The following is a 21,470-nucleotide window of genomic DNA, read 5'->3' as shown; positions in this document are numbered from 1 at the left end:
AATATATTTATATTGACCTTGAAAGCAATAGAGTCATTTAGCTGCCTGTCCCTGAAATCAGAAGTTTATAAAACTGAGAAAAAGCTTCAAAAAGGTGCCACTGAGATGATTTTTCCCACTTGAGGACAAATATAGTCAAAAAAAAGGACAGTATCTCACTTCTGATAAATGAACATCCTAGTAACAATATAGTTGCATTTCAGAGCTTAAATTCTTTAGAGATAACATACAAATAGACGAGTGTGTTTGCTTGTCCCTCACTGTGAAAGAGTCATTTGTGTAGATCACAATACAAAACCAAGCCAAAACTAGTGAAAAAAAAAATGATCATTCTGCTTTAGCTAAATTGAAAAATCCCACCTCTTCCTGTATTTCTCATAACCATACACTTTTTCTGTTAGACTGGTCTGAAACAATCATAAATATCACAATCTTTCATTTTCCATCATATAAATAATGCAGCCATTTCAAATAGCTACTCAATTGCCAGCCAACTGTTGCTATTTTGACACCACTTAATTATTCAACACTTTGGTATATACAACCAAACAACAGTTTTTTCAGGAAATACATGAATTGATTATTTTTCCAGGTACTTACTTGATTGCCTAGCTCTAAGTTTTCCGAGTATACTGCTATTTGTCGTTTTGTTTGCTTCCCATCTGACAAACAGTTGGCCAAAATGACAAGTACATCAAATCCGTATTTATCTATGAACACTTTCAGGTCACCAATGAGACTCCTGTGTAACACGCAGTCCTGAAATATGATAAGAAATTAAAAGAAATGTCAGTGTCTTTTTCTTGCTCTTTCCAACCAAATCTGTGGTGAAAATAGCCACAAACCAATAAGCATCAGTGTCTGTAACTGGCAACAAAATTCCATTCCATTTGTCAAAACAGCTATGTTCTTTAAAAAAAAAATAAATAAAAATCGAGAACTGGTCTCACAGTGCAGTAATGGACTTTCATTTCTGAACAACACTAAATCACTAAATGTAGGGTTTGCCTTCTTGAAACTGCTGCTGAAACAGAATTCTTGTTTGTTCCTAGGATTTGCTTTTGCAAGGTTGCTTAAAAGTATTGTGCTAGTGCTATTTCTTGAATAAAAAACATTTTCGTTAGAAAAATAAAGATATTTCAGTAAATTTGTCATGTTGATATTTTATTTAAAATAAAAGAAGTTAAAATAATATTATTTGTGTGCAAAATCAGACACTCAAAATGGTATGGGCTAACTTAATTTTGCAGCCCTTTATATGTATCCATTATGATGTTACATGACTGTATAGAATTTTACCATGGATTATTCCTTTAGATACCGTTATCCCTGTTCTTTGAATTCTGTGCAAATCTTCAAAATAATAACCTTCCCCAAATAAGGACAGAATAAGACAGGCTAGTTTTAAAATCTCTTTGTGACAAAAATATGCCTATTTTCACACACCCCTTACACCAAATATACAGGAGGTAGACACTGAATTTGTCATTCCTGCTCTCATTTATACCCGGGCTAGCCCCATGTTGAGCCATCTAAATTTTGCAACATAAAGCATACATCTCTCTTTCTCACTTGGGGACATAACACATAAAGTGTAAAAATCTCCACTCGGTCCTCAGTTCTGGTAACTGCCAGTGAACAAAGTCTTCAAAATGTTAATTTATCCTTTTTGTATTTCTCCTATTTGTATCTGAGGAAAAAAAAATTGTCATCTTCTAACTAATAGTTCTTCTGATGCTGCCAAGCTACACTGACCCTGAATAAACAGCAGTTCATCATGAGCACAACACAACTGTATATGCAGATTGGCATGTTATTCCCCTGCATCTGTCTACTACCTGATAAATTACTGTTTTAGTTACATATATACAAATACTATTTATTAATCTACTCAAATGTGTCCACAAAGTGTATCTCCCTCTCTGTAAGTTAAATTTAAAACAAAAAAATCTCTTTGTCAAATGCTTTGGAAGTAGATCCTTTATTAGAGATGAATTTCCACTTCGACGTTTGCATAGCACCTAAAAATGAGTTTTATGTGAAATTCACACAGATTAATGCACAAACAAAAGTCAGCTGTTATTTTACTGGTGGAAAGTCACATATGAAATCTGAATAGGGGGTTATGGTGAGGAATATTGGCAAATAAGTTCTGAACAGCCAAACCAGTAACATTTTGCTGAAGACTCAAATATTGGATATATTAGAAAAAGTACCAAAATGTGCTTAAGCATGGAGAAGCTACTTCAGTGATCCCATTCCTAACTGCAGTTGGAATAATTAAAATCTATTAGAATAAAACATTTGAATTAGAGCAGATTCAAAACCATCTGAAAAGCCCTGATCTCAGGGATCCCTGATCCCCTATCTCAGTAACCCACTCACAGCCAATTCAAGAAGATTGGAAGATCACAGGGAAGGACATGGACCAATGAAGGATCTAGTCTGCAAGATGTTTTATGGTTGTATACAAGGTAAGCAAACTATCACTCTAAAAAATGTCCAGCCCTCAAGCTTCATGATGCTTTATCTTCTGTACTACTTATATCAGCTGAAAATGCAAGGAATTAGAAATTTTCTGTTCAAATCACGCGACTGAACTGGAAGGCTCATGAAAGTGACATTGAGTGAGATAATATCTGCCATCACCTCAGTCCGCATATGACACTCACATAGTGGTAGGTTGGAGAGTGCCAAAAATTCTGCTTTCAGCAGTATTTTGAGGGAGGAACCTCTTAACCTGCCCACAAGGCAAAGGAAAATTCCACTGCCACAACCACGGCCAACTGGAGAGTCAATATGTACATGCGGGGCAATCGGAGATATATTTCTAGAGTTTGAGGCCATGGATCACTAGGGAATCACAGAGCAAGATAATGAATAGAATAGAACAAGAGACAACATTCACATGCTATCAGCTATTTGTTGGTGGGAACGGTTACCACAGCAAGGGTGTGGCACCAAAAATGCCATAACCATGAAAGGTCTGCAGGCTACACATACTCCTTGAGCACAGAATAAACAGGACCAGCCAATTGTACCAGAGAAGCCAGGTAGCATCTACTTGGTACTAGCACTTACGTGACTTGTGTATCCTTGCCTTTATCTAAAAGTGCAGCAACAAGTTCTCATATGAACGTACTTTCTTTGACAGCAAAAGGAGGAACAGAGTTGTTTCCTTGTAGTAAAACCATATAATAGCTAAAATTTCCACGAAAAGGTGGAAATATCTTCTGCGAACATAGTGTCCCCAGAATACTGTGCCTGACTGGAGGCTTATGCAATGCTAGATCCCTCAGGGTTCCCACCACCTAAAGGGATGTAGGATTATCTCTAGTGTTTTCTCCTTACAATATTAGCTCTAATCAAGAGCATTTTAGACGATACCTCAGAGTCTATGTGCTTTTCTTACTGGGATCATAATGGACCACCACTGCCTGATGCAAAGCACTGTCAACTGATGAGAGACTCAGAGCATCATGGAATGAGTTTAGGTGTGTCAGCACCATGCACTACCTTGAAAGAAAACACCTTCAAGGAAAACATGCCAATTATCTGAGGATTTAAAAGTCCAAGAGGGCAAGAGATGTTTTGCAGTTACGTCAATCAACAAGAATACCGAGGAAGTCATTAAGGCATGTCAGAACACTGTCCAAGTCAAGCAAAATGATGTAGATCATATCCCATTTATTACTTTACTCCATAGCCTGTCAATGAAAAAACTTTCTGACAAAGAAGTTGTTATTCAGCAAAGGTATAAAACCCAAGACACGGTTTATTCTGTGGCATAAGAAATAAGATACAAGCTTCTCACATTACTATTACTAAGCAACAATTAATATTCAAATAATACCTGACAACATAAGTTACCCATAAAGAGTTATTTTAATAATCAACAATAAATGTTTCTCATAAGATGTTACTTCACTAAGGGCATCCAGAAATGAAACACAAGGCAAACAAACCTTGTTAAAAGAACAGATCAAAGAGTAAATTTGCTGGACAATGCTGTTGACTAAGCTATTGAATAAATGCAAGATGAGATTACATGTCTTACAGCATCATGACTCTACCTTATCAATTTTTTTGGTTGATCAGCCTATTAAAAACCCCATAAAATTAATTATTAATGTTAAAATAATCAAAGGTGATTTTTAAAAATGTTAATAAGTATTACTAATTTAAGTAATCCTTTTTTCTAAAACTTCGTTTAATTTCATCTCCCCTCAAACATTCATAAAGTTTACTCTTTTAAACTATTAATAGTACCGACAACACAATTCAGATAATCCCTTCACAAGCATTCAAACATTCAAACAAATACAGTTGCAAACAAGAAAGTCTTATAAATTACCAAAGACTATATATTCAAAGATATACTAGGCATATCGACACTTCAACAAATTTGCTAACCTAAGTAAACAACCAGAATGTTGCATGTATTGTAAATGCTTACAGAAAATACAGCATTTCTTTCAGAAATCAAAAAATGCTAATCATTTCAACAGCTAAGCTGCTCTGTCCCAAAGTAATTACAGCCACCACTGTAAAATATGCTGTCAATGAATTGGTATAGTAGGAAATACACTAACATACAGCCAAACCATGACAAAGGTCAGTCAGCTATTAATTCTTAAATTACTTTACTTTATTAGCATGTGCTGGCTTAAATATTAATTAAAATTTGCATAGTGTACAGCAAGTAAACAGCACATGTAAACATTATTAGTTGTTATAATGCTCCCTAAGTAATCCATAACAAAAAAAATGGACTGTAAGTATACTTGAAATGTTATATACTCGAAACAGAATCTAGTAGTAAACATATTTTGCAAATGCTGTTAACCATGCAGACGCATGGTTAACAGTAATATGGATACTGAAGCAATTTAGTGTCAGCATTTATAATAAAATTGTGCATTTGTTTTTTTCTAATACACATAGTTTATACAATGCTATGCATAACAATACAGTGAACATTCAGAAGTGATAAATAATTCTTCTGTCATGTGGGTAAACACAATGAGAAAGTTTAAGAAATCCACAGACTTTTGAAGCATTTTGAATGTGACCTGTTCAGCTATTATGTATTTCTGTTAAGAAAATAGGCTGTATATTGTTTCTGATTCATGAAGCCAACAGCCAATTACCCAAGTGATCACTGTAAATGTACATTACACACACTTCTGATTCTTCTAAGCTAACTGTGTCAATATTAACCTGACCAAATTAAGAACAAACTGTCTCTTTTGTTCTTCACACTCCTCACATGGAGAGCACAATATGGCTTTTGTCAGAGGTGCTCCATCATTTTGGCTCAAGGAAACTGTCAGTACAGTTTGGGATTCGTTATTCATGGGCAGATACCCTGATGGGTCTAATGAAGCCTTTCTGCTGACAACTCATTTGCTAAAAATACCCAGCCATCACAAAATATAAATGAGGAATATCGCTGTATCCCATTACAATTTTCACAACCAAAGTAATTATCACAATACAGAAGTCAATATATACTGTTTCACACTGTATTCTCTTAATATTTCATGGCCAGTACTTCTGCATTCCAGTTTATTTCTATGTGATCACTGATAAAACTTTATGACATACTTAAATTGCAATATAATAGGGTAAACACCAATGTTATAGCACACATGCAGAGCTAACAGTCTGTGTGCCATTTGTTGTAAATCCAGCTAATTACTAGGAGCCCCCTCCTTAAAAAAAGAAAAGGGGGGGGGCGCAAAAAGAGCAGAAGAAGACTCAATTTTTTATTGAAAATTTTCAGGTAAGGTCACTGAAATGTAAAACAAACAAACAAAAAAACACCAACAAGAATGACAAAAAAAAGTCCCAGAATAAACAGTATGGTGTTTATAAGACTCCAGAAACATGGACAAGTATATTCACTAGTTTACCTCTTTATTTGTATCAACACCACTGCTGAAAATCACCTATGCAAAATTCACCATCTTTTCTGTAAGGAAAGATTACATTTTTCTGTTGTGCATTCCCATCCACCAAATACCAGCTCTGCTACACTGATATTTATCTGTCTTCTGAAAAGAAGAATAACAGCATCTAATTCTGCTTTCTTTTTTGTTGCTGTTTAAAGTTTCCAAAGAGAAACAGGTATTATTAGGTCCTAAACCGAAGAGAAGGAGAATGGGCATCTGAGAGCCTGAGATACCCTGCACTACAGAGACCCTTGTCACACTTTATGTTTAACTTCAGGCATCCTGAGCTTAACTTAGCATGGAATTTAAACAGGAAATTCCATAGCATTGTGAAACCCTGCATATAGAATAAAGTGATGAATGCCTGTTTAGCACTGATCTCACTCCCCTTAGTACAGGTGATAGCTGTGTTTTTACAGTCTATTATTTTCATTAAATGCAGAATAACTAAAAAAAAAAAAAAGGCAAAGAAGAAAGAAGGATTCATCTATAAGAAAAGAAATAATCACATTTTCTTCAATAGATGTGTTCAGCCAGTTTCACACTGGAAACAGTGCCTTTTCTACAGCAGTGATGCATTTCATGATAGTGTGTCTTAACAGTGATCCACTCTTTATGAATAGATATTACAGTTAAATAAGTGTTACTTGCGCTCAATACAAGTAGAAATTCTGTGTATTCAAATTCAGGCTTATCCATTTTAATCTGTGTTTAACTAGAACTTACAAAGATGTCCTTGTTTTCTGTGTATTTCCCAGCAATGTAAGGATACCAAAACGGCCCACTGGGCTTAGAACATTCTTCCTCCAGCTGGAATACCTGCCTTCAGCAGCCGTCACTGCCACCCACCTGAAAGAAACTGAATTCTCATCCATACGCACGGCAGTCTCCCCTGACTACTGAAGTGTACACCCAACTGCCTGACATACAACAGTCCAAAATGCTGCCTGCTGTTGGTGGGGTCTGGGCACATACACTCTAATAACGTAGATCAGAAGGTCTGGAGATGAAGCCTGGTTAAGGTGCTTCCGCTACTGCATGAGATAAACATTAAGCGCGTAGCCTAAAGACATAAGCAAACATCGGTAATGGTGTGCATGCTGTGGTGGTGTGCACTGAGATGACATAATATTAGATGGCTGTGACGACAAGATCTAGAAGACAAAAGGTTTTGCAGCAGCAGAGAAACCAAAGAAGGGATGTACATCATCTAGTCTAGTGAGATAAAGGTGAAAGTTCCTTTTAGTGATTAATGAAGTGATTTATTTCCATCTTCAAGAGAGGAGATTCAAAGAGTTTGTAATTTGTCTCATTGTAGTGGGTGATTTCTGTAATAAGAAAATCATCACTGATAAAGCTGCCATTTTTCAGCATTTTTGGCAGTTGAAGGATAAGTAGTTTGGAGTTGTTGAAGTACAAAATACAGCAAAACATACAGATGTGATTTTCAAGTTTAAAGGCTTAAATGCCACTTCCTTTTTCAGGTGTGTCTTTAAAACTCTGCCTCTGTAAAATAACTAAAGGGACAAATGAGAAAATTTGCAATCCTAACAGTATGATTTTTGCTGCAAGCAGAGAACTCCAGGGAAATGTACTTGCATGTCGTGACAATGTACTTGCATGATGTTAAAATGTACTCCTCTCAGCTCAGTTTAAAGGCTGAAGTAAGTATGTACATATTTTTCTGGAGCAAACTGTATGGAAGGGAAAGTCTCTTATTGTGAAACCACAGGTATGAGTACCCAAAGCCTGAAAGTAAAGGAATCCAAGGTCTGGATTATGCACCCCATTTATAAGCAAATATCACCTGTACAAAATATACACAAAATATGTAAAAACTGAAAAGGAAAAAAATCTTCCTACTATAGTACAGTATAATATATACAATCTAATCCATTATTTAGCTCTGAAATTTAGAGAAGGCACTATTTTTGTGTCTTACTAATAAATAAGCCATGTGGACGTACCATATGACACACTTTTTAATTCTCTTTTATGTTATTCTGCTTTCTGATCCTAGGTTAAGAACGTCCATCTGAATTTTCCATAGCTTGTAAATGAATTAAAAAATACTGAAAAAGACACAACCTACAACTTCAGTTACAAGGTTCATTTAATCACATACAATATTTGATTTCACTGTTGACTGACTAGCAAGTGGTAACAAGCAGAAGGCTGACTTGCCAGAGTGATGAATTAAAACATACAAAACATCACAACCATATATACACTGACCAGGAGCTGTCTGTTTTAGCCAGCTAAGTCTCAGGTGTAAGTTTATATGTAATAATTCATACCTTACAAAATAATTCCCATGCAAACATGGTAACGCAAAAGCACATTTCTGGCTGTCAAGAAAATTTCTGGCAAAATTAATCAACCATTCATCCATTCAGGCTCTTTGCATACCCTTTTGTCAAAGAGGGAATACTAAGAGATTTCTTTCCTCTTCCACGCACTCATTGCAATGGTTTGTAGAATCCATCAAGCCTGAATTGATTTATTGAACTGTCTCTTAGCTCAGCAGTATAACTATAGCAAATGAACTGGTAACTTCTCAAAAAACAGCAGTGATTCAACAATATCTGATTTATTTAATTCCTTCTAACTTCAGATAAGCAATTTCTTAAAGGCACTGACTTGCATTCTTTAGAAGTTCTATCTGCAATTTTATGCTGGCATGTTTTGTTTCCATTCCTTTATTTGTCAAATGTCAAAATATATATTTAAAAAAGACATTTTTGATTCACAACTGATGCTAGAATCTACCTAAATCTTCACATCTTCACACTAGCTAGTCCGCTTCTATCGCTCATCAATAGCTTTCAAATTTAAAAATAATATTGCCATGTACTTTTATGTGAGTCATTATGCTAACACAGAAAAATGCTAACAAACATAGAAAATAATTAAACACAGAAAAATAATTACCTATTTAAAGTCTCCACCTATTTCTTTAATTACATTGACAACTTTGCATGCATATTCAACTATTTTTGTATTTATCTAATCCTATCACTAGTAATGAGAATTGTTACAAAAAGTAGTTAAGGCATAAAAACAAGAGATATGCCAAGCTGTTTGAAACACTGTTTAAACACGGATTTTATTGCTGAGCATCGTCCATTGAACCCCATGGAGAACATTTATCACTCACCAGCTTTGCATTTTTCTTCATAAAGATATATGACCTTTGCCTATTAGATTTCATTAGCAGGGCACCATACAAGGCTCCTCTGCAGATGACAGGATAGAAAGCTAAACAACCTCGCCTGAAGGATTTGTGAGAACAAGCCCATCTTCAATCTTTGTCCCTGGGAGGCACTTCTAACACCTGCCAACCACAGCACTATCATCAGAAAAACATTTAGAGATTTATCTTCAGGCTGGTGATTATAGGAGATAATTTGTTTGGAGTATGGAGAAAGTTGGTCTAGCATAAACAAACTACAAGCTCAAATTATACGACGAACCTCATTAACTATTGATTTAACCACTGCAAATCCATGAACAAATGTTGTATCAAAATGTTAATTCTTCCTGAAGACATAATCCAGGAAAAAAACCAAAATGTCAGGGCAGGATGGCGAACTATTCTTATGTGCACTTTTAATGCTTGCAGCTTAGATTGGAAATGGAGACTTAATTCATCATAACAATGACAACAGTATACTATTGCCGTTTTCCCAATAACATGTAGTTTTGTCTGGCAAAAAGTGCTATATCTCCTTAGTTGCTGTCACTACAGAGGGATGAAACAGTGCTTTCTCTCCTACTTTCAGGAACACTTTTTTTGTTTGGAGACAGCAAGACTAGATGTACCACTAAAACCACTTTCAATAGTTAGAAGCTAGCGATATTGTAAATGGATACCATCATAGGCAGACAGTCTGAAAAACTCTATACACATTTATACCTTCTATACATATCACACATATCCTCCGTGCCTATAACAGGAAATAACTTTCTCATAATCTTTGAAATTTACTTTCACTCAAGCTAATAAATCATCAGTCTTCAGCCAAGAGCATATTTAGAAATAACACAGCTGAGTCAGTCCTGAAGGCTTGTGGAGAGGGGGTGTGTGTTTTCTTTGGTTGGTTGGTTGGTTTTGGTTTTGGTTTTGGTTTTTTTGATACAATGAAAGCCAACCCTGTCCCCTGCTGCCAGACTTCCTATTGCAGCCCGAAGAGAGCAAGCAGCGAACACCTCCTGCTGACATTGTTGGGATATGGCCTAGCAGAGTTCCACTGCGCCGTGTCTCCACCAGCATCCCTGTTCCTTAACACCACTATGCTGAAGGGGAAAACTCATTTGTGTATAGTAAGCAGATGGAAATCTGCAGTTCTTCCTCCAGTGTGGCACTCTGAACAAATCATTCAGTACAACTTGTACTTAACAAAAAAATACCAACGTTTTTAACGCTAATATAGGCTGTAAAACCAGTAAAAATCTTTTGGATGGAACTCAAAAACTTGCAGCTAATGAAATCAAAAGAAGGAAAAGGAACTTTTAAAATATATTGTGGTACAACATTATTGCTGAGCATTAATTCCTTCCAAAAGGGAATGGTATTTAATGTGAAATGATTAGTTCAACAGTTAGAAAAAAAAATCTGCTGCAGAATCCTGTCTTCCAATCTGATTGTTCCTCACACAGCAATGCAGCCATGCAGATGCACTCACATTTTTCTGTTTTCTGGCTCAGTTACCAAAACTTTTAGTAATTTATAATCTCTTAAATTTCCTTAAGTTGTTCAATGGTTAAATCGCAATTTCAAATCCCAAGCTGACTTTTTTTTTTAATCTTTTTTTTTCCTACCACATTTACTTTGCTAATTTATGTAAGCATCTCAGAATGTCACTACAGGAATAAACCAGAGCTACTTAATTGTTAAAGATATTATATTTCATTCTATTTACATAGACAAGCAAATGATTTTGCAACATAATTGATGCAGAGTAAAAAAAATATGGACCACTCATCGATACAGGCCCATCAGGCATCCAGATTTGTGCAGGATACAAGCTTCTTTTCCCCATTAAAAATCCTGCTTTGAAAATTATCAGCTGATAATAAATCAAAACAAGTATTTGTGCAGGATTCATATTTACCACTTTTACTATATTCTAAATAGTTAATGTGTTGGTTCTGGACTGTTTAGTCAAATTTTAGTAGTCAGTGAAGCATTCTGTTTTGTCTAGCTACCTCTGTTTCTGCCTTTCTAATGAAGCTGCCTGTTTACCCTCTTGCTCTTTTGATTGCAAAACATTTTTCACAAAAACTGTACTCCACTCATTCTCTTGACTCTAAAGAACTATTTTATCCTACAATTTTTCTTCCTCTACTGCTAAAAATTCATTGCTTACGTTATTATTTACTTTCCCTATTACCTGTCATGAACTCTCTGTTCCTATTTCCAATTTATTCTCCTTCATATTGCAATTGAATTCTCAGCAAGAACCACTGATGCCACTTTAATAATTTAGTTTTAGCTTTTCATAGTTTCTTCCTATTTCCCCAAGTCTCTCTAATCGCAAATACAGTTTCACATTGAGGCAAAAACATCTTTGATTATACCTCAGTCTTTATCATACTTTTATCCTTTGTTTCAGAATAAATCTTTTCCTTTCAGCAACACAGCTGAACAAGCATTTCAACAGCTTTGAAATGCCCCTCTCTAGCTGGAGTCTCTGTATATTAAAAATACAAATAGTAATTATTACCCTTAGGTGTTCATTCTGCAAGCCTGAATGAATAGGCCCATTCAGAATCACACAAACTAGAAGTTAATGGAAAGCCCCTCATGGACTTCAAAGGATTTGGCACATGCCACTGATGTTCATGCAAGTATTCTCCCAGTCAGTTCCGTACATAGACAATATTCACGCTATTTACCGGGCACCCAAGCTTACCAAAATGCCCTTCCAAAAAGTAGAAGTTCTCTGCTAAGTATATAAAAAATTTAGAAATGCATCGTGAAGTACTTTGATAAAGTCAGTTTTGCACTGTATGCTAAATCATTGGCACCTTGCTTGGCCACCCATGCTGCCCTGTTGTATGGAATAACCCTCATCTGGAATACAACTGGAGACAAAAGAGTAATTAATTTTCCATTCATGCAGCTCATCCCTCTGCTGAGGAAGCTGGACATCTTGCTCCAAGACACACAAACAGGGATCCAAGTGTTTTCAGTAGAACAGGCTTTAGTGGCATCTGCATTCGCTGTTTCTGAATAGGAAGTAGGAATTGGACAGAGATGATCAAATACTGTACACTGCTACTTGTAATTCACTTAAGTTATCCTAAGGATTCTTCTAATAAGCACAGTTATGCAAGCAAAATGCCTTTAGCAACTCATTTGTTAAACAGTCAGTTCCTTCAGAAGAGATAAAAGGAGTCATTACCAACACAAGCAAAAACAGGACAAAACAAAGTTCTTTGCAGATGCCTGTCAGGGGACACACACTTGGTTACACCAGGCAGCAGTTCTGCTGTGGCACCCTTGTTTCTGTTTTACGTTTACAGTAGCTAAGACAACAGCCTTTACCATTAGGACGGTTCAGGTTTCTCAGAACAAAATACAAGCTATGCGTAAGGCAGATTTTGGATGAAAACTGGCAGGACTGAGTTCTCCAGCATACATGCTTTATTCAGGTTATGTGCTTCAGAGGTTGTTTGCTCTCTCTCTAGACAAATAAAAGTGAAAAATGAGATACAAAGCAAGATAGTACCCTGAATCTAACCTGGAGTTTAACCACTCTGAGGCACAGGACCACCGCTCTGCTGACAATGGCATGTAAATCTAGTTTAACAACCATTGGCCCCCAGGGACCAAAGCAGCTGGAATACATTTAATATGGTTCTCATTTTACTTGATATTTACATGGAACCCTCAATGTTTAAAAGAAATTATGCCTAAGAGTGTGTAATTTCTTTTTTTCTAAAGAACAATAATGCAGGGATTTTGTTGGGGTTTGTAAACAAAAAAGTGCTCGAAGTTTTAACACTATGGGAAGACTGACATGCAAAATCATTATTTTCCACTATGTTCAGCAGCCAGGCCAATTACTTTCCAAAAAACTTTTGTTGGTGCTAATCACGTTAGGTCAGTACTGCCTCTGCAGCTTTTCACGAGTTTAAAATGGGCTTTATAAACTGTTGGCAATTCCACCCTGTGCTCTAGTGATTCTAGCTAGCACAACTGACTCTCCTCACACCATAACAGCTCTCTTCCAAGCACTTAAATCTTGAGCCAAGCCTAATCTGTCAGGTAAATTGTATAGTAAGACTGTTAATAAAGCAAATAAATACATATATTTAAATATAAACTCAATAAATAACAAACTAAAAAATTAACAACAAAATAAATACATAGCAAGTTAACAGCACATATTTGAGTTAGCCACAGGCACGCCATGCATAGCTGTAATGCCTTAAAAAACATCTGTTTACTCTCTGCTTCATGCATGCAGTCATGCATTGTCAATGAAGCATCTTTCTAACACAGTAAGGAAAAAACAAGTACTTTTCAGCAATGTCAAAGCAAAATTTCATCTAACAAAGCAAGCAGTTTATTTACTAAATTTTGTACTGCTACCAATGACTTCACTGTAGCCTGTTGACAAAATGAAGTTTCAAAACTAAGGTTTGAATACAATTCTTAAAATGTTGAATTTGTGTTGTCTGAATGTTGAAGTAAACCAAGTAAAGATAGGATGGTCAAACTGCTAATACACTTACAGATAAAATTTACTTAAAATACATTCAAATCTTAACAAACTCATGGAACTGAAGTAACACATGGAAGTAAAAAATATGTGCATGATCACCTTATTAATTAGGCCTGTAGTTAAGCCCTTCTGTCCTGCTGGCTCATTTTTAGAATGCTCTCACTTCCAACCTCTGTGAAATTGATGTCTTTAAATTCAGAGCCTCATTTATTTTCTGAAAATATTGTTAAAAACAATAACATGTAAATGAGAAAGCTGAGGCTCCAAATAGCACCATCTTCTTCCAAATAATGAAAAAAATCCATATGGAATAACATGAGGGTTTTACCTCTGCTACACTGTGCACTACAAAACCATCTACTGCTGAGTGCTAGAGAGAAGCATATAGTGTAATGCATAATGTTATTATCACAACCATACAGTAGCTGATACAGTAGTAAAGGCTCTTTTAACAACTTGAATTTTAAATGGTGCAACTACTACATTACTCTAGTTTTAGCATCCTGCAACTCTGCAAAGACAACACTACAATAAAAAGTGGTATCATAGACCTATGGCTCTTTGGATGAAAATGCTTTGCCAGTCCTTTCAGCAAAAAGCTGCTTGCCTGTGTCGGAGAGGAGAAAGAGGATATGCAAGAGGATATGGCAAAGAAATTGAGAACAGGTAGAAAAAGAGGGGGGTATCCATAAAATTAGCGTGAGTTTATACTAGAACAATACTTAAAAGAATTCTATGTTATATTGACTTCAGTGAATAAAAAGTTGAAAAGCACAAGGCACAGGAAGAAATGGGACATAAAATACCTACAGGAAGAAGCATTATATCATCTGAGTAAAAGCATTACAAAAAAAGGGACCAGACAAGAAGTCTTGATTAAAAGATGTATAAATCAGACTGCTCTATCAAGCTTGTCTTCTATTCTTGTTCACCCACCAGATGGTGCTCTTGCAGCATCCATCGACAAGCTGTAAGCGCATTCATACCTCTGCAGACACAGGCACATTTCATCCTGTGGGTTTTCACGCCTGTTTCTGAAGGGACAGTTTAGATATAACACTCACACTTGAACTGTTCTTAAAAGAGCATAGTTTTCAGACAGTTCTTGGCATACAGATTTTTCAAAATCTCATTAGAAGTCAGACTAATTTTGGTAGCAGCATGATCTACAGGCCATGCCTACCCCTATGGCAGCTAGTATCCACTGTGGCATCTGGGTCTGTGAGCAGAAGAATGACAGTTTGGTATCAATTAAGAGAGCGTGCAAACTCTTAGAAAACACTGGAGATTTTGTGCCTGAAAAATGTTTTTTAGTCTGAAAATATTTAATCTCTGCAGAGCTGTGTATTTCTCCCACAGTTATGGAGAAAGCTTTGCAGCTGCTCAGGTTAGTGTGTTCCCGTTCGTCCATTGACATTTAAACTGGAGGGTACACAGCATTCTTCAAAGCTTGATTAGCACATGGAAGTAAAATGTGTAATCAGTGTTAATCTCCTAGTCTATTACTACTGCTTTTCATAATCTACATATATTTTACAAAATTCTTTAGAAGGAAATGCTGTCAGAGCAAATGATGCATCAAATTCAAACAGGCCATCAAGATTGCTAATGGATTTTAATAGCAGCTATTACAGCATAATGGTATTTTCCCAACAGCTGTTTGTTTATAAAATTTTCAGTTTACAAGACCTTTATGTCCAATCCCAGGAGACATCCCTCTATTCATTTATAATCATTTGGTTCAACCTACATATAAATGCTGCCTTATTCACATTGGGTGTGTTTCTACATGTGCGTAAGACATAAGCAATGAAAATTATGGGGAACCTTACCAGCTTAAACTAATTAATGTGCATCTTTTGACTTTCACAGCAAATGTCGTGTATGTTTCTTCACTCTTCCCACTCTTGAATAGCTCATTGCAACTAAGAAACAGCTGCCTGGATTATAGCCTATTTTATGTCTCAAACTGATAAATTATTATTTGTTTAGTTCCACGTAGCTATACCTGCTTAAGACTTTGAAACATAGTGCTAGGTGTCACAAGGGCATAACTGGGGCAACTGACCAGAAGACAATGGTATCATGTGGCCTGCAGAAGTGGTGGAGAAGCGTTAGAGGAAAAAGGTCTTGAATGAGTATTTAGACACTGCACACTTGCATATATCTGTCTGTCCAGCTTTTTTCCTGATTCTCAAGATGCCGATGGAATATAACTTTTAAAATAACAGTTAATAATGAAGTCTGGATAAATGTTTAACATATCTACTAATGGATCAGATTTTTCCGGAAACATCTAGACCTCATTAATTTTGCACCGATGTTGTTAGAAGTTATCCTACTAAAAACAAAAACACTGGAGAACTTTCGAGCATATAGAAGACAGAAAAATCACACACTTCACGTTAAACGATGGACAGCAGATGGCTCCACTTTTCCACAGAAGAAAGCTACCCCTAACATTCTCGGCGAAGGCTGTCACTTCCACAGCACAGGAAACAAGGGCGTTGGTGTGCAGTAAGCAGGATAAGAATAAACCAGCTGTTATGTGAGTACTGTTTGTGAGTAGTGTTAGGCAGCCACCTTATAAAAACGCGGCTTTCACCCATACTATAAATGTTCTCCTGGGTAATTAGTTTATAGTAAACATCAACTACAGCCAGTATCTGCAGATTCACATTCTACATCTGTGCTTGCTAATCTCTGTGGTATAATAAGCACTTGGCTGTTTCAGGTAATCAGGAAACTTACTAAAAGAGGAATCTCTACACTTTTTTTCATGGAGTGCCTTGACATTCATGGAGCTTTACATGGAGAACCACTGCCTTCTCTTCCTAGTCCTTTCAATGACATACCATCGCTTACCACTACTATTTGGTTTATTGTTTTGTTCGCATCCATTCTGCAAAGCACTGCTGTTAGCATAAGTTTTAATGCCAGAAGTAGTACTAAAAAATAATAAAAATATTGGTTTCCCAAGACACAAGGTCTCAGGTGTTTTGTCTTCCCCATGTTTGCCAAGAGAGTTATGGTCAGATCTAGTCCTGGCCTTGCAGCAGATAAAAGGAAAGAAATTATAAAGCACAATCTAAATGTGATCAAGTAAAATACAAGTATCTTCTAACCAGCTATAGAAAAGTTGTGCTTAAAAAACCTCACCAATGAGACTAGACTGCAAAACCCACAACTGGTATTTATAAATCAGCTGGCATAAAAAAGTAGACAAAGTCACCTCAAGCCTCTTACTGGTTACTAGTAACTCACTAGCAACATACTGGAGTCTATTTTGTTGATGAGAGAGTTACTCTTCAAGTACAAGTGGTGATACTTTAGAGTGGTCTACCCAGAAAAGAAAATAAAAGGGGTTTTTTGAAAAAATCTTGATTCAAGACTGATATTTTTGCTGTTTACAGGTGGATCCCCCTATCTTACACGAGGACCTCAAGCTTATGGATATGCCACTGAATATCTTCAACTGGGAAATTCATAAATATCTAGAAGAAAGATTATTTATCTGTTAGCTTTGGAACTCTGAGAAACTGCTTGGATTTGAGCTTCAAGAACTTACCCTTATGTCACAGTATTATTTAATTTTGTTGGATGTTGTAATAAAGAAGGTTGCCTTAACTTGTCTGAAAAGTGCAGAGTGTACATGTAGGTACCTTCACATTAGTATGGAAAAGCTTCCCAATGCCTTATTTTTTCTTCATCTCATCTATCATCTCTCCAGAGGGTTTGTTCAAGGACTTTGCAATAAGGCAACACTCAGACTTGAGATCTACACTCTTGTTTACTGTTAGAGCTGCTTGTGGAAATAAACTTGTTTAAACAGATATAATGTGTATGTATTTTGTACCATATATGGAACAAATATTTTATATATACTGTATTTAACCTGTTTATATACTGAATATTTCATATTTCAGCAGTCTGTGCATATATACATTGCAAAATAATATATTTGTAAATACATAAATACAGATGTACGATACTGTTATGCACTTCAGTTCAACTTGAAACAGTATAGCCAATCAGTAAGTAGTCAGGAAATTAAGACTTCAGTTCAGAAGAAGACTTTATCCAAATAGCACAAATAAGCTCTGGGTCTGCAAGTTTATTTAGATTAGAGGTGTTACGGTGAAATATTCTAAAAGGAAAGACAAGCAACAGAACATATTAACTCATTTGTGGTCATTTTTAGCTTAAAAAGTTTGGGATGTCCTATTAGATACACTTTAAAGTTTAATACCTCGAACTCTCCTAACTGATACCGCTGGTACAGGAAAGTACAGCAATAGCCACGGAAGTAAAAGCTATGTAGACATCCAGGGAAATTCAAAGATAGTCAAATAAGAGACTCTTTATAAAAATAAAACTTAAGAGTTAATAAGTATTTTCTTCATAGTGTTTTCCTCGCAATTTTATAATAACTTAGCAGCTACTTTCTCAGTTCTGGCACAGCTGTGCTCAACACAGCACTTTGGTTGATCAGTCTTTATAATAAGTATTTTCTGGCTGATGTGCTTTACCCACCACTAAGTTCCCACAATTTAGGTTTTAAAGTACAGCCATGCTCTGACACAACCACAGCAGAAATCAAGTAGTTCCTGCAATTAAAGCTGTTTTGCAACCTAATTTGGGGACATATATAATATTCAGACATCTCAATTATTCCAAGAAGATTAGAATACTTTTTTGAGTTCAAACTGCTGTTTAAAGAACTGCGTACTGAATTTAATTCTTGTTGCTGTTGCAGGTTTCCCATAGGATCTCCAACATATCCTGCACCCTCCATTTTGTGTGCTATGCTGACTCAAGGAACTTGCAGGCAAATTATAAAACTAGACAGAGTCCAAAAAGAAATTGAAGATACAAAGTATTCACAGAAAGTGATTTTCAGCACTTCAATATGTATACCATGTAAGCTCTCTGAACAGTTTTCTGTAAAACAAATCAAGGGAGGAGAGGGGGGAGCCAATGCCCTTTAGAGTTCTCCTTGCGTGTTCCTTGTACTTGCAGTGTAATACAGAACAGTATGCAAATATAGCATACTATATACATATAGGAATGCTATATCATCCATACAGAACACATATTATGAAACTCTTTTTCTGAACAGCACATTACATTTCCTTGTACTACCAAACAAATACCACATTTCTAGCTGACACTGATGAGTGAAGTGAGAATTATGTGCATCAGATACTCATAGAGCAGGAGATTAAGGGAGTACTGAGGGGTTTTGGTGCAATTCATAAATCATTATTAACATAACATTTTACAGAACTAGCATGAAAACTACATAAGATATAGTACTCCCTCAGAGTTTATATGTCATTAATACATATCTAGTCAAATGTTTTGCCTCAAGAGTAAAGAATTTGTCTATTCCACAGTGGGAAATCTATGTAAAATAAAATTTAATGCCAAATTTCTAACAATGCCAAATGGATGCAAAGCTGGAGCAGAAAATATAATTTATCACTTGCTATGGCCATGATAAACTGGTAGCCTTTAAAAGGAACAAACATTTTCAACATTTTTTAACATAAAACAAATATGTACTCTGTTTCCAATAAGCACTTGAACATAAAATTCTTTTGTCTTACTGACAAGAAAAATAGTGTATATTGTGTGTCTTGGTTTCTGTTAACTTCTCCTTAGTTATTTTTACTGAACAAATTATTATTAGGAACTCCTCCTAAACTGTTCATAGAACTGTCTAATGAATAGGAGGTAAGCTACCACTGCTGTCATCAAGTTAATAAATATAGCTCTGGTTTTATTGGCACTGAGCATTATTCTGAGAGAGATAAAAGTACAGGAAACTGTAATAATGCCTGGCAACACTCAATCCTAATCTTCATGTAACTTATATTAATAAATAGTAAACATGTTGCGCATTGTCTCTCAAACAAGTCTACATCCTATGTTGTCACCAAACCCACCCTCTTTTATGTATAAATGGAACTTAGAAGATTGAATAATTGGCTCTCCACTTACTAGGTCAGATTCTGATTTCATTTATATCTCATAAGATACAAAATTGCTTCAATCGAGTTAATATAAATCACTGGAGAACACCAATACACCTAATCAAACATCTTTCCAGAGAGGATGAGCTTCAATGTCTTTCATGTTTCTCCCTTTTTTATTCTACATTATTTGGAAAATTGCTTAGAGCCTTATGAATTTTTAGTATTGACTTATTTCACATAAATTAATGGATGAAATATTTCTATTTAGCACAACATTTCATCAGAAAATGCAAAACAATGTCCAGGATCCTAATAAATACCGTTATGTCTGAAATGAGTTATCTCAGTAGTGACTTGGGCTCAGATTTATTGTACAGTTCATCAACTTCTCAGCATGCTGGATAATGAATGTTTCATTTACATTGCTAATTGCCAAGCCATGGTTCCTTCAACCTTTAACCCTTATGCTTTATCACATTATCACCATATGTCAATATAATTGCATTTAACATTCCAAATAACTAACTTTTTCACGAGGTCAAGAGATCCTTTTTTTTCTCTAAAGCTTTACCAGTGGGATATCTTTAAAACTATCAAGAAATCAGCCTTATACAGATACTGCAAAACTAATGCATCTTTTTCTCTTCTCACCCAAAATAAGCTTTTCTCTGTTAAAATCTGCATTTGTCCATTTTAACTAAATCATTTATACCTCTGTGAAGAGCTTTAACTTTACTATCTGTGATTACGAAACTCTATTAACTAAGACCTAATATGAGACATCTTCTGTATCTGCATGAAATTCTTGTCTCTAGTTTCCTTTGATTTGTGGAATTACGCAGTTATTTCAACATATCATATCACATTGATTTTCATTCTGCTTTGCCCAAATAGTAAAATATTTTACTGTAGGTACTATCCAAGATACTATCTTAGCGTATATGTCTGGTATAACAGCATTGCTACTCATCTTCTTACAATTATACTTTCCTTCAATGGAAACTTGACTGTATCTTACCTCTAGAATAACACATGGGCAATGTTAATTCACTGTGCACCTGAAACCCGCTTTACAGGACAACATTCTAACCATACTTTAAAGGTTTTAAACTATAACAAAGTTGCAGGCATGAAATACCCAGCATATCTTACGAGGTTCATATACCCATCTCTTGCAACTACAAAATAATAAGTTTTGCCAAGCTGTAAACAATCTCTTTTCAAATCACCTGCAGAATCCATCCAGTAAACATCTATTTGCCACTGCCTGACTACTCATCTTCCTGGATGTCACAGAGAAGGACTGTTTCTGCTCCCTGCTAGCTTGGATAAGACATAACATTTTGATTTCCCTATACATAAAACATGAGAAAAGGCTGGAATCGGAACCATAAACCCCCTTTGAATTAGATTAGGACCAGAAATGTATGTATTTTTTTTTCTTCAAAATGTTTCAATCCATTAAATATATATAAAAAGGTAAAAAAAAAGATCAAATTCCATGTTACCACTGAGAAATGAATATTCCTCCATGCACACCAGCAGAGACTCAGCACAAGTATTTTGCTTAAAATAATTCCTAAATATGAGGAACTTTTAACAGTATATGTCAAACAGTGTGTTCCTAAGAGACTGAAGCATATTGTGGTTATCCATTTCCAGCTGCTTCAGTGGAGTCAAACTTTGTTTTTATGTTAACAGATAACATTATTATCACATTTTGTGAAGAATAGTGGCATCAAGCACAGATAGATCACTGACTGGGCAGAATGCCATTTGAAAATATGCTTGTTTTTTGAGTCTTT

General features: G+C 35.7%; 1 protein-coding gene across 2 annotated transcripts in view; it reads right to left on the bottom strand.

Moving 5' to 3' along the window:
- PRUNE2 (prune homolog 2 with BCH domain) overlaps positions 1-21,470 on the bottom strand; it is a 136,780-nt gene that overhangs the window by 59,163 nt on the left and 56,147 nt on the right. For both annotated transcript variants that reach the window (XM_065655573.1, XM_065655574.1), the window contains exon 7: positions 601-759. In XM_065655573.1, coding sequence (XP_065511645.1) covers positions 601-759 — 159 coding nt within the window. The remainder of the gene's footprint in view (positions 1-600; positions 760-21,470) is intronic.

Source organism: Caloenas nicobarica, chromosome Z (assembly GCF_036013445.1).
Source record: "Caloenas nicobarica isolate bCalNic1 chromosome Z, bCalNic1.hap1, whole genome shotgun sequence".
Classification (NCBI taxonomy): Eukaryota; Metazoa; Chordata; class Aves; order Columbiformes; family Columbidae; genus Caloenas; species Caloenas nicobarica.
The sequence above is the reverse complement of the archived record's forward strand: the minus strand, read 5'-3'. Positions and strand labels throughout refer to the sequence as shown.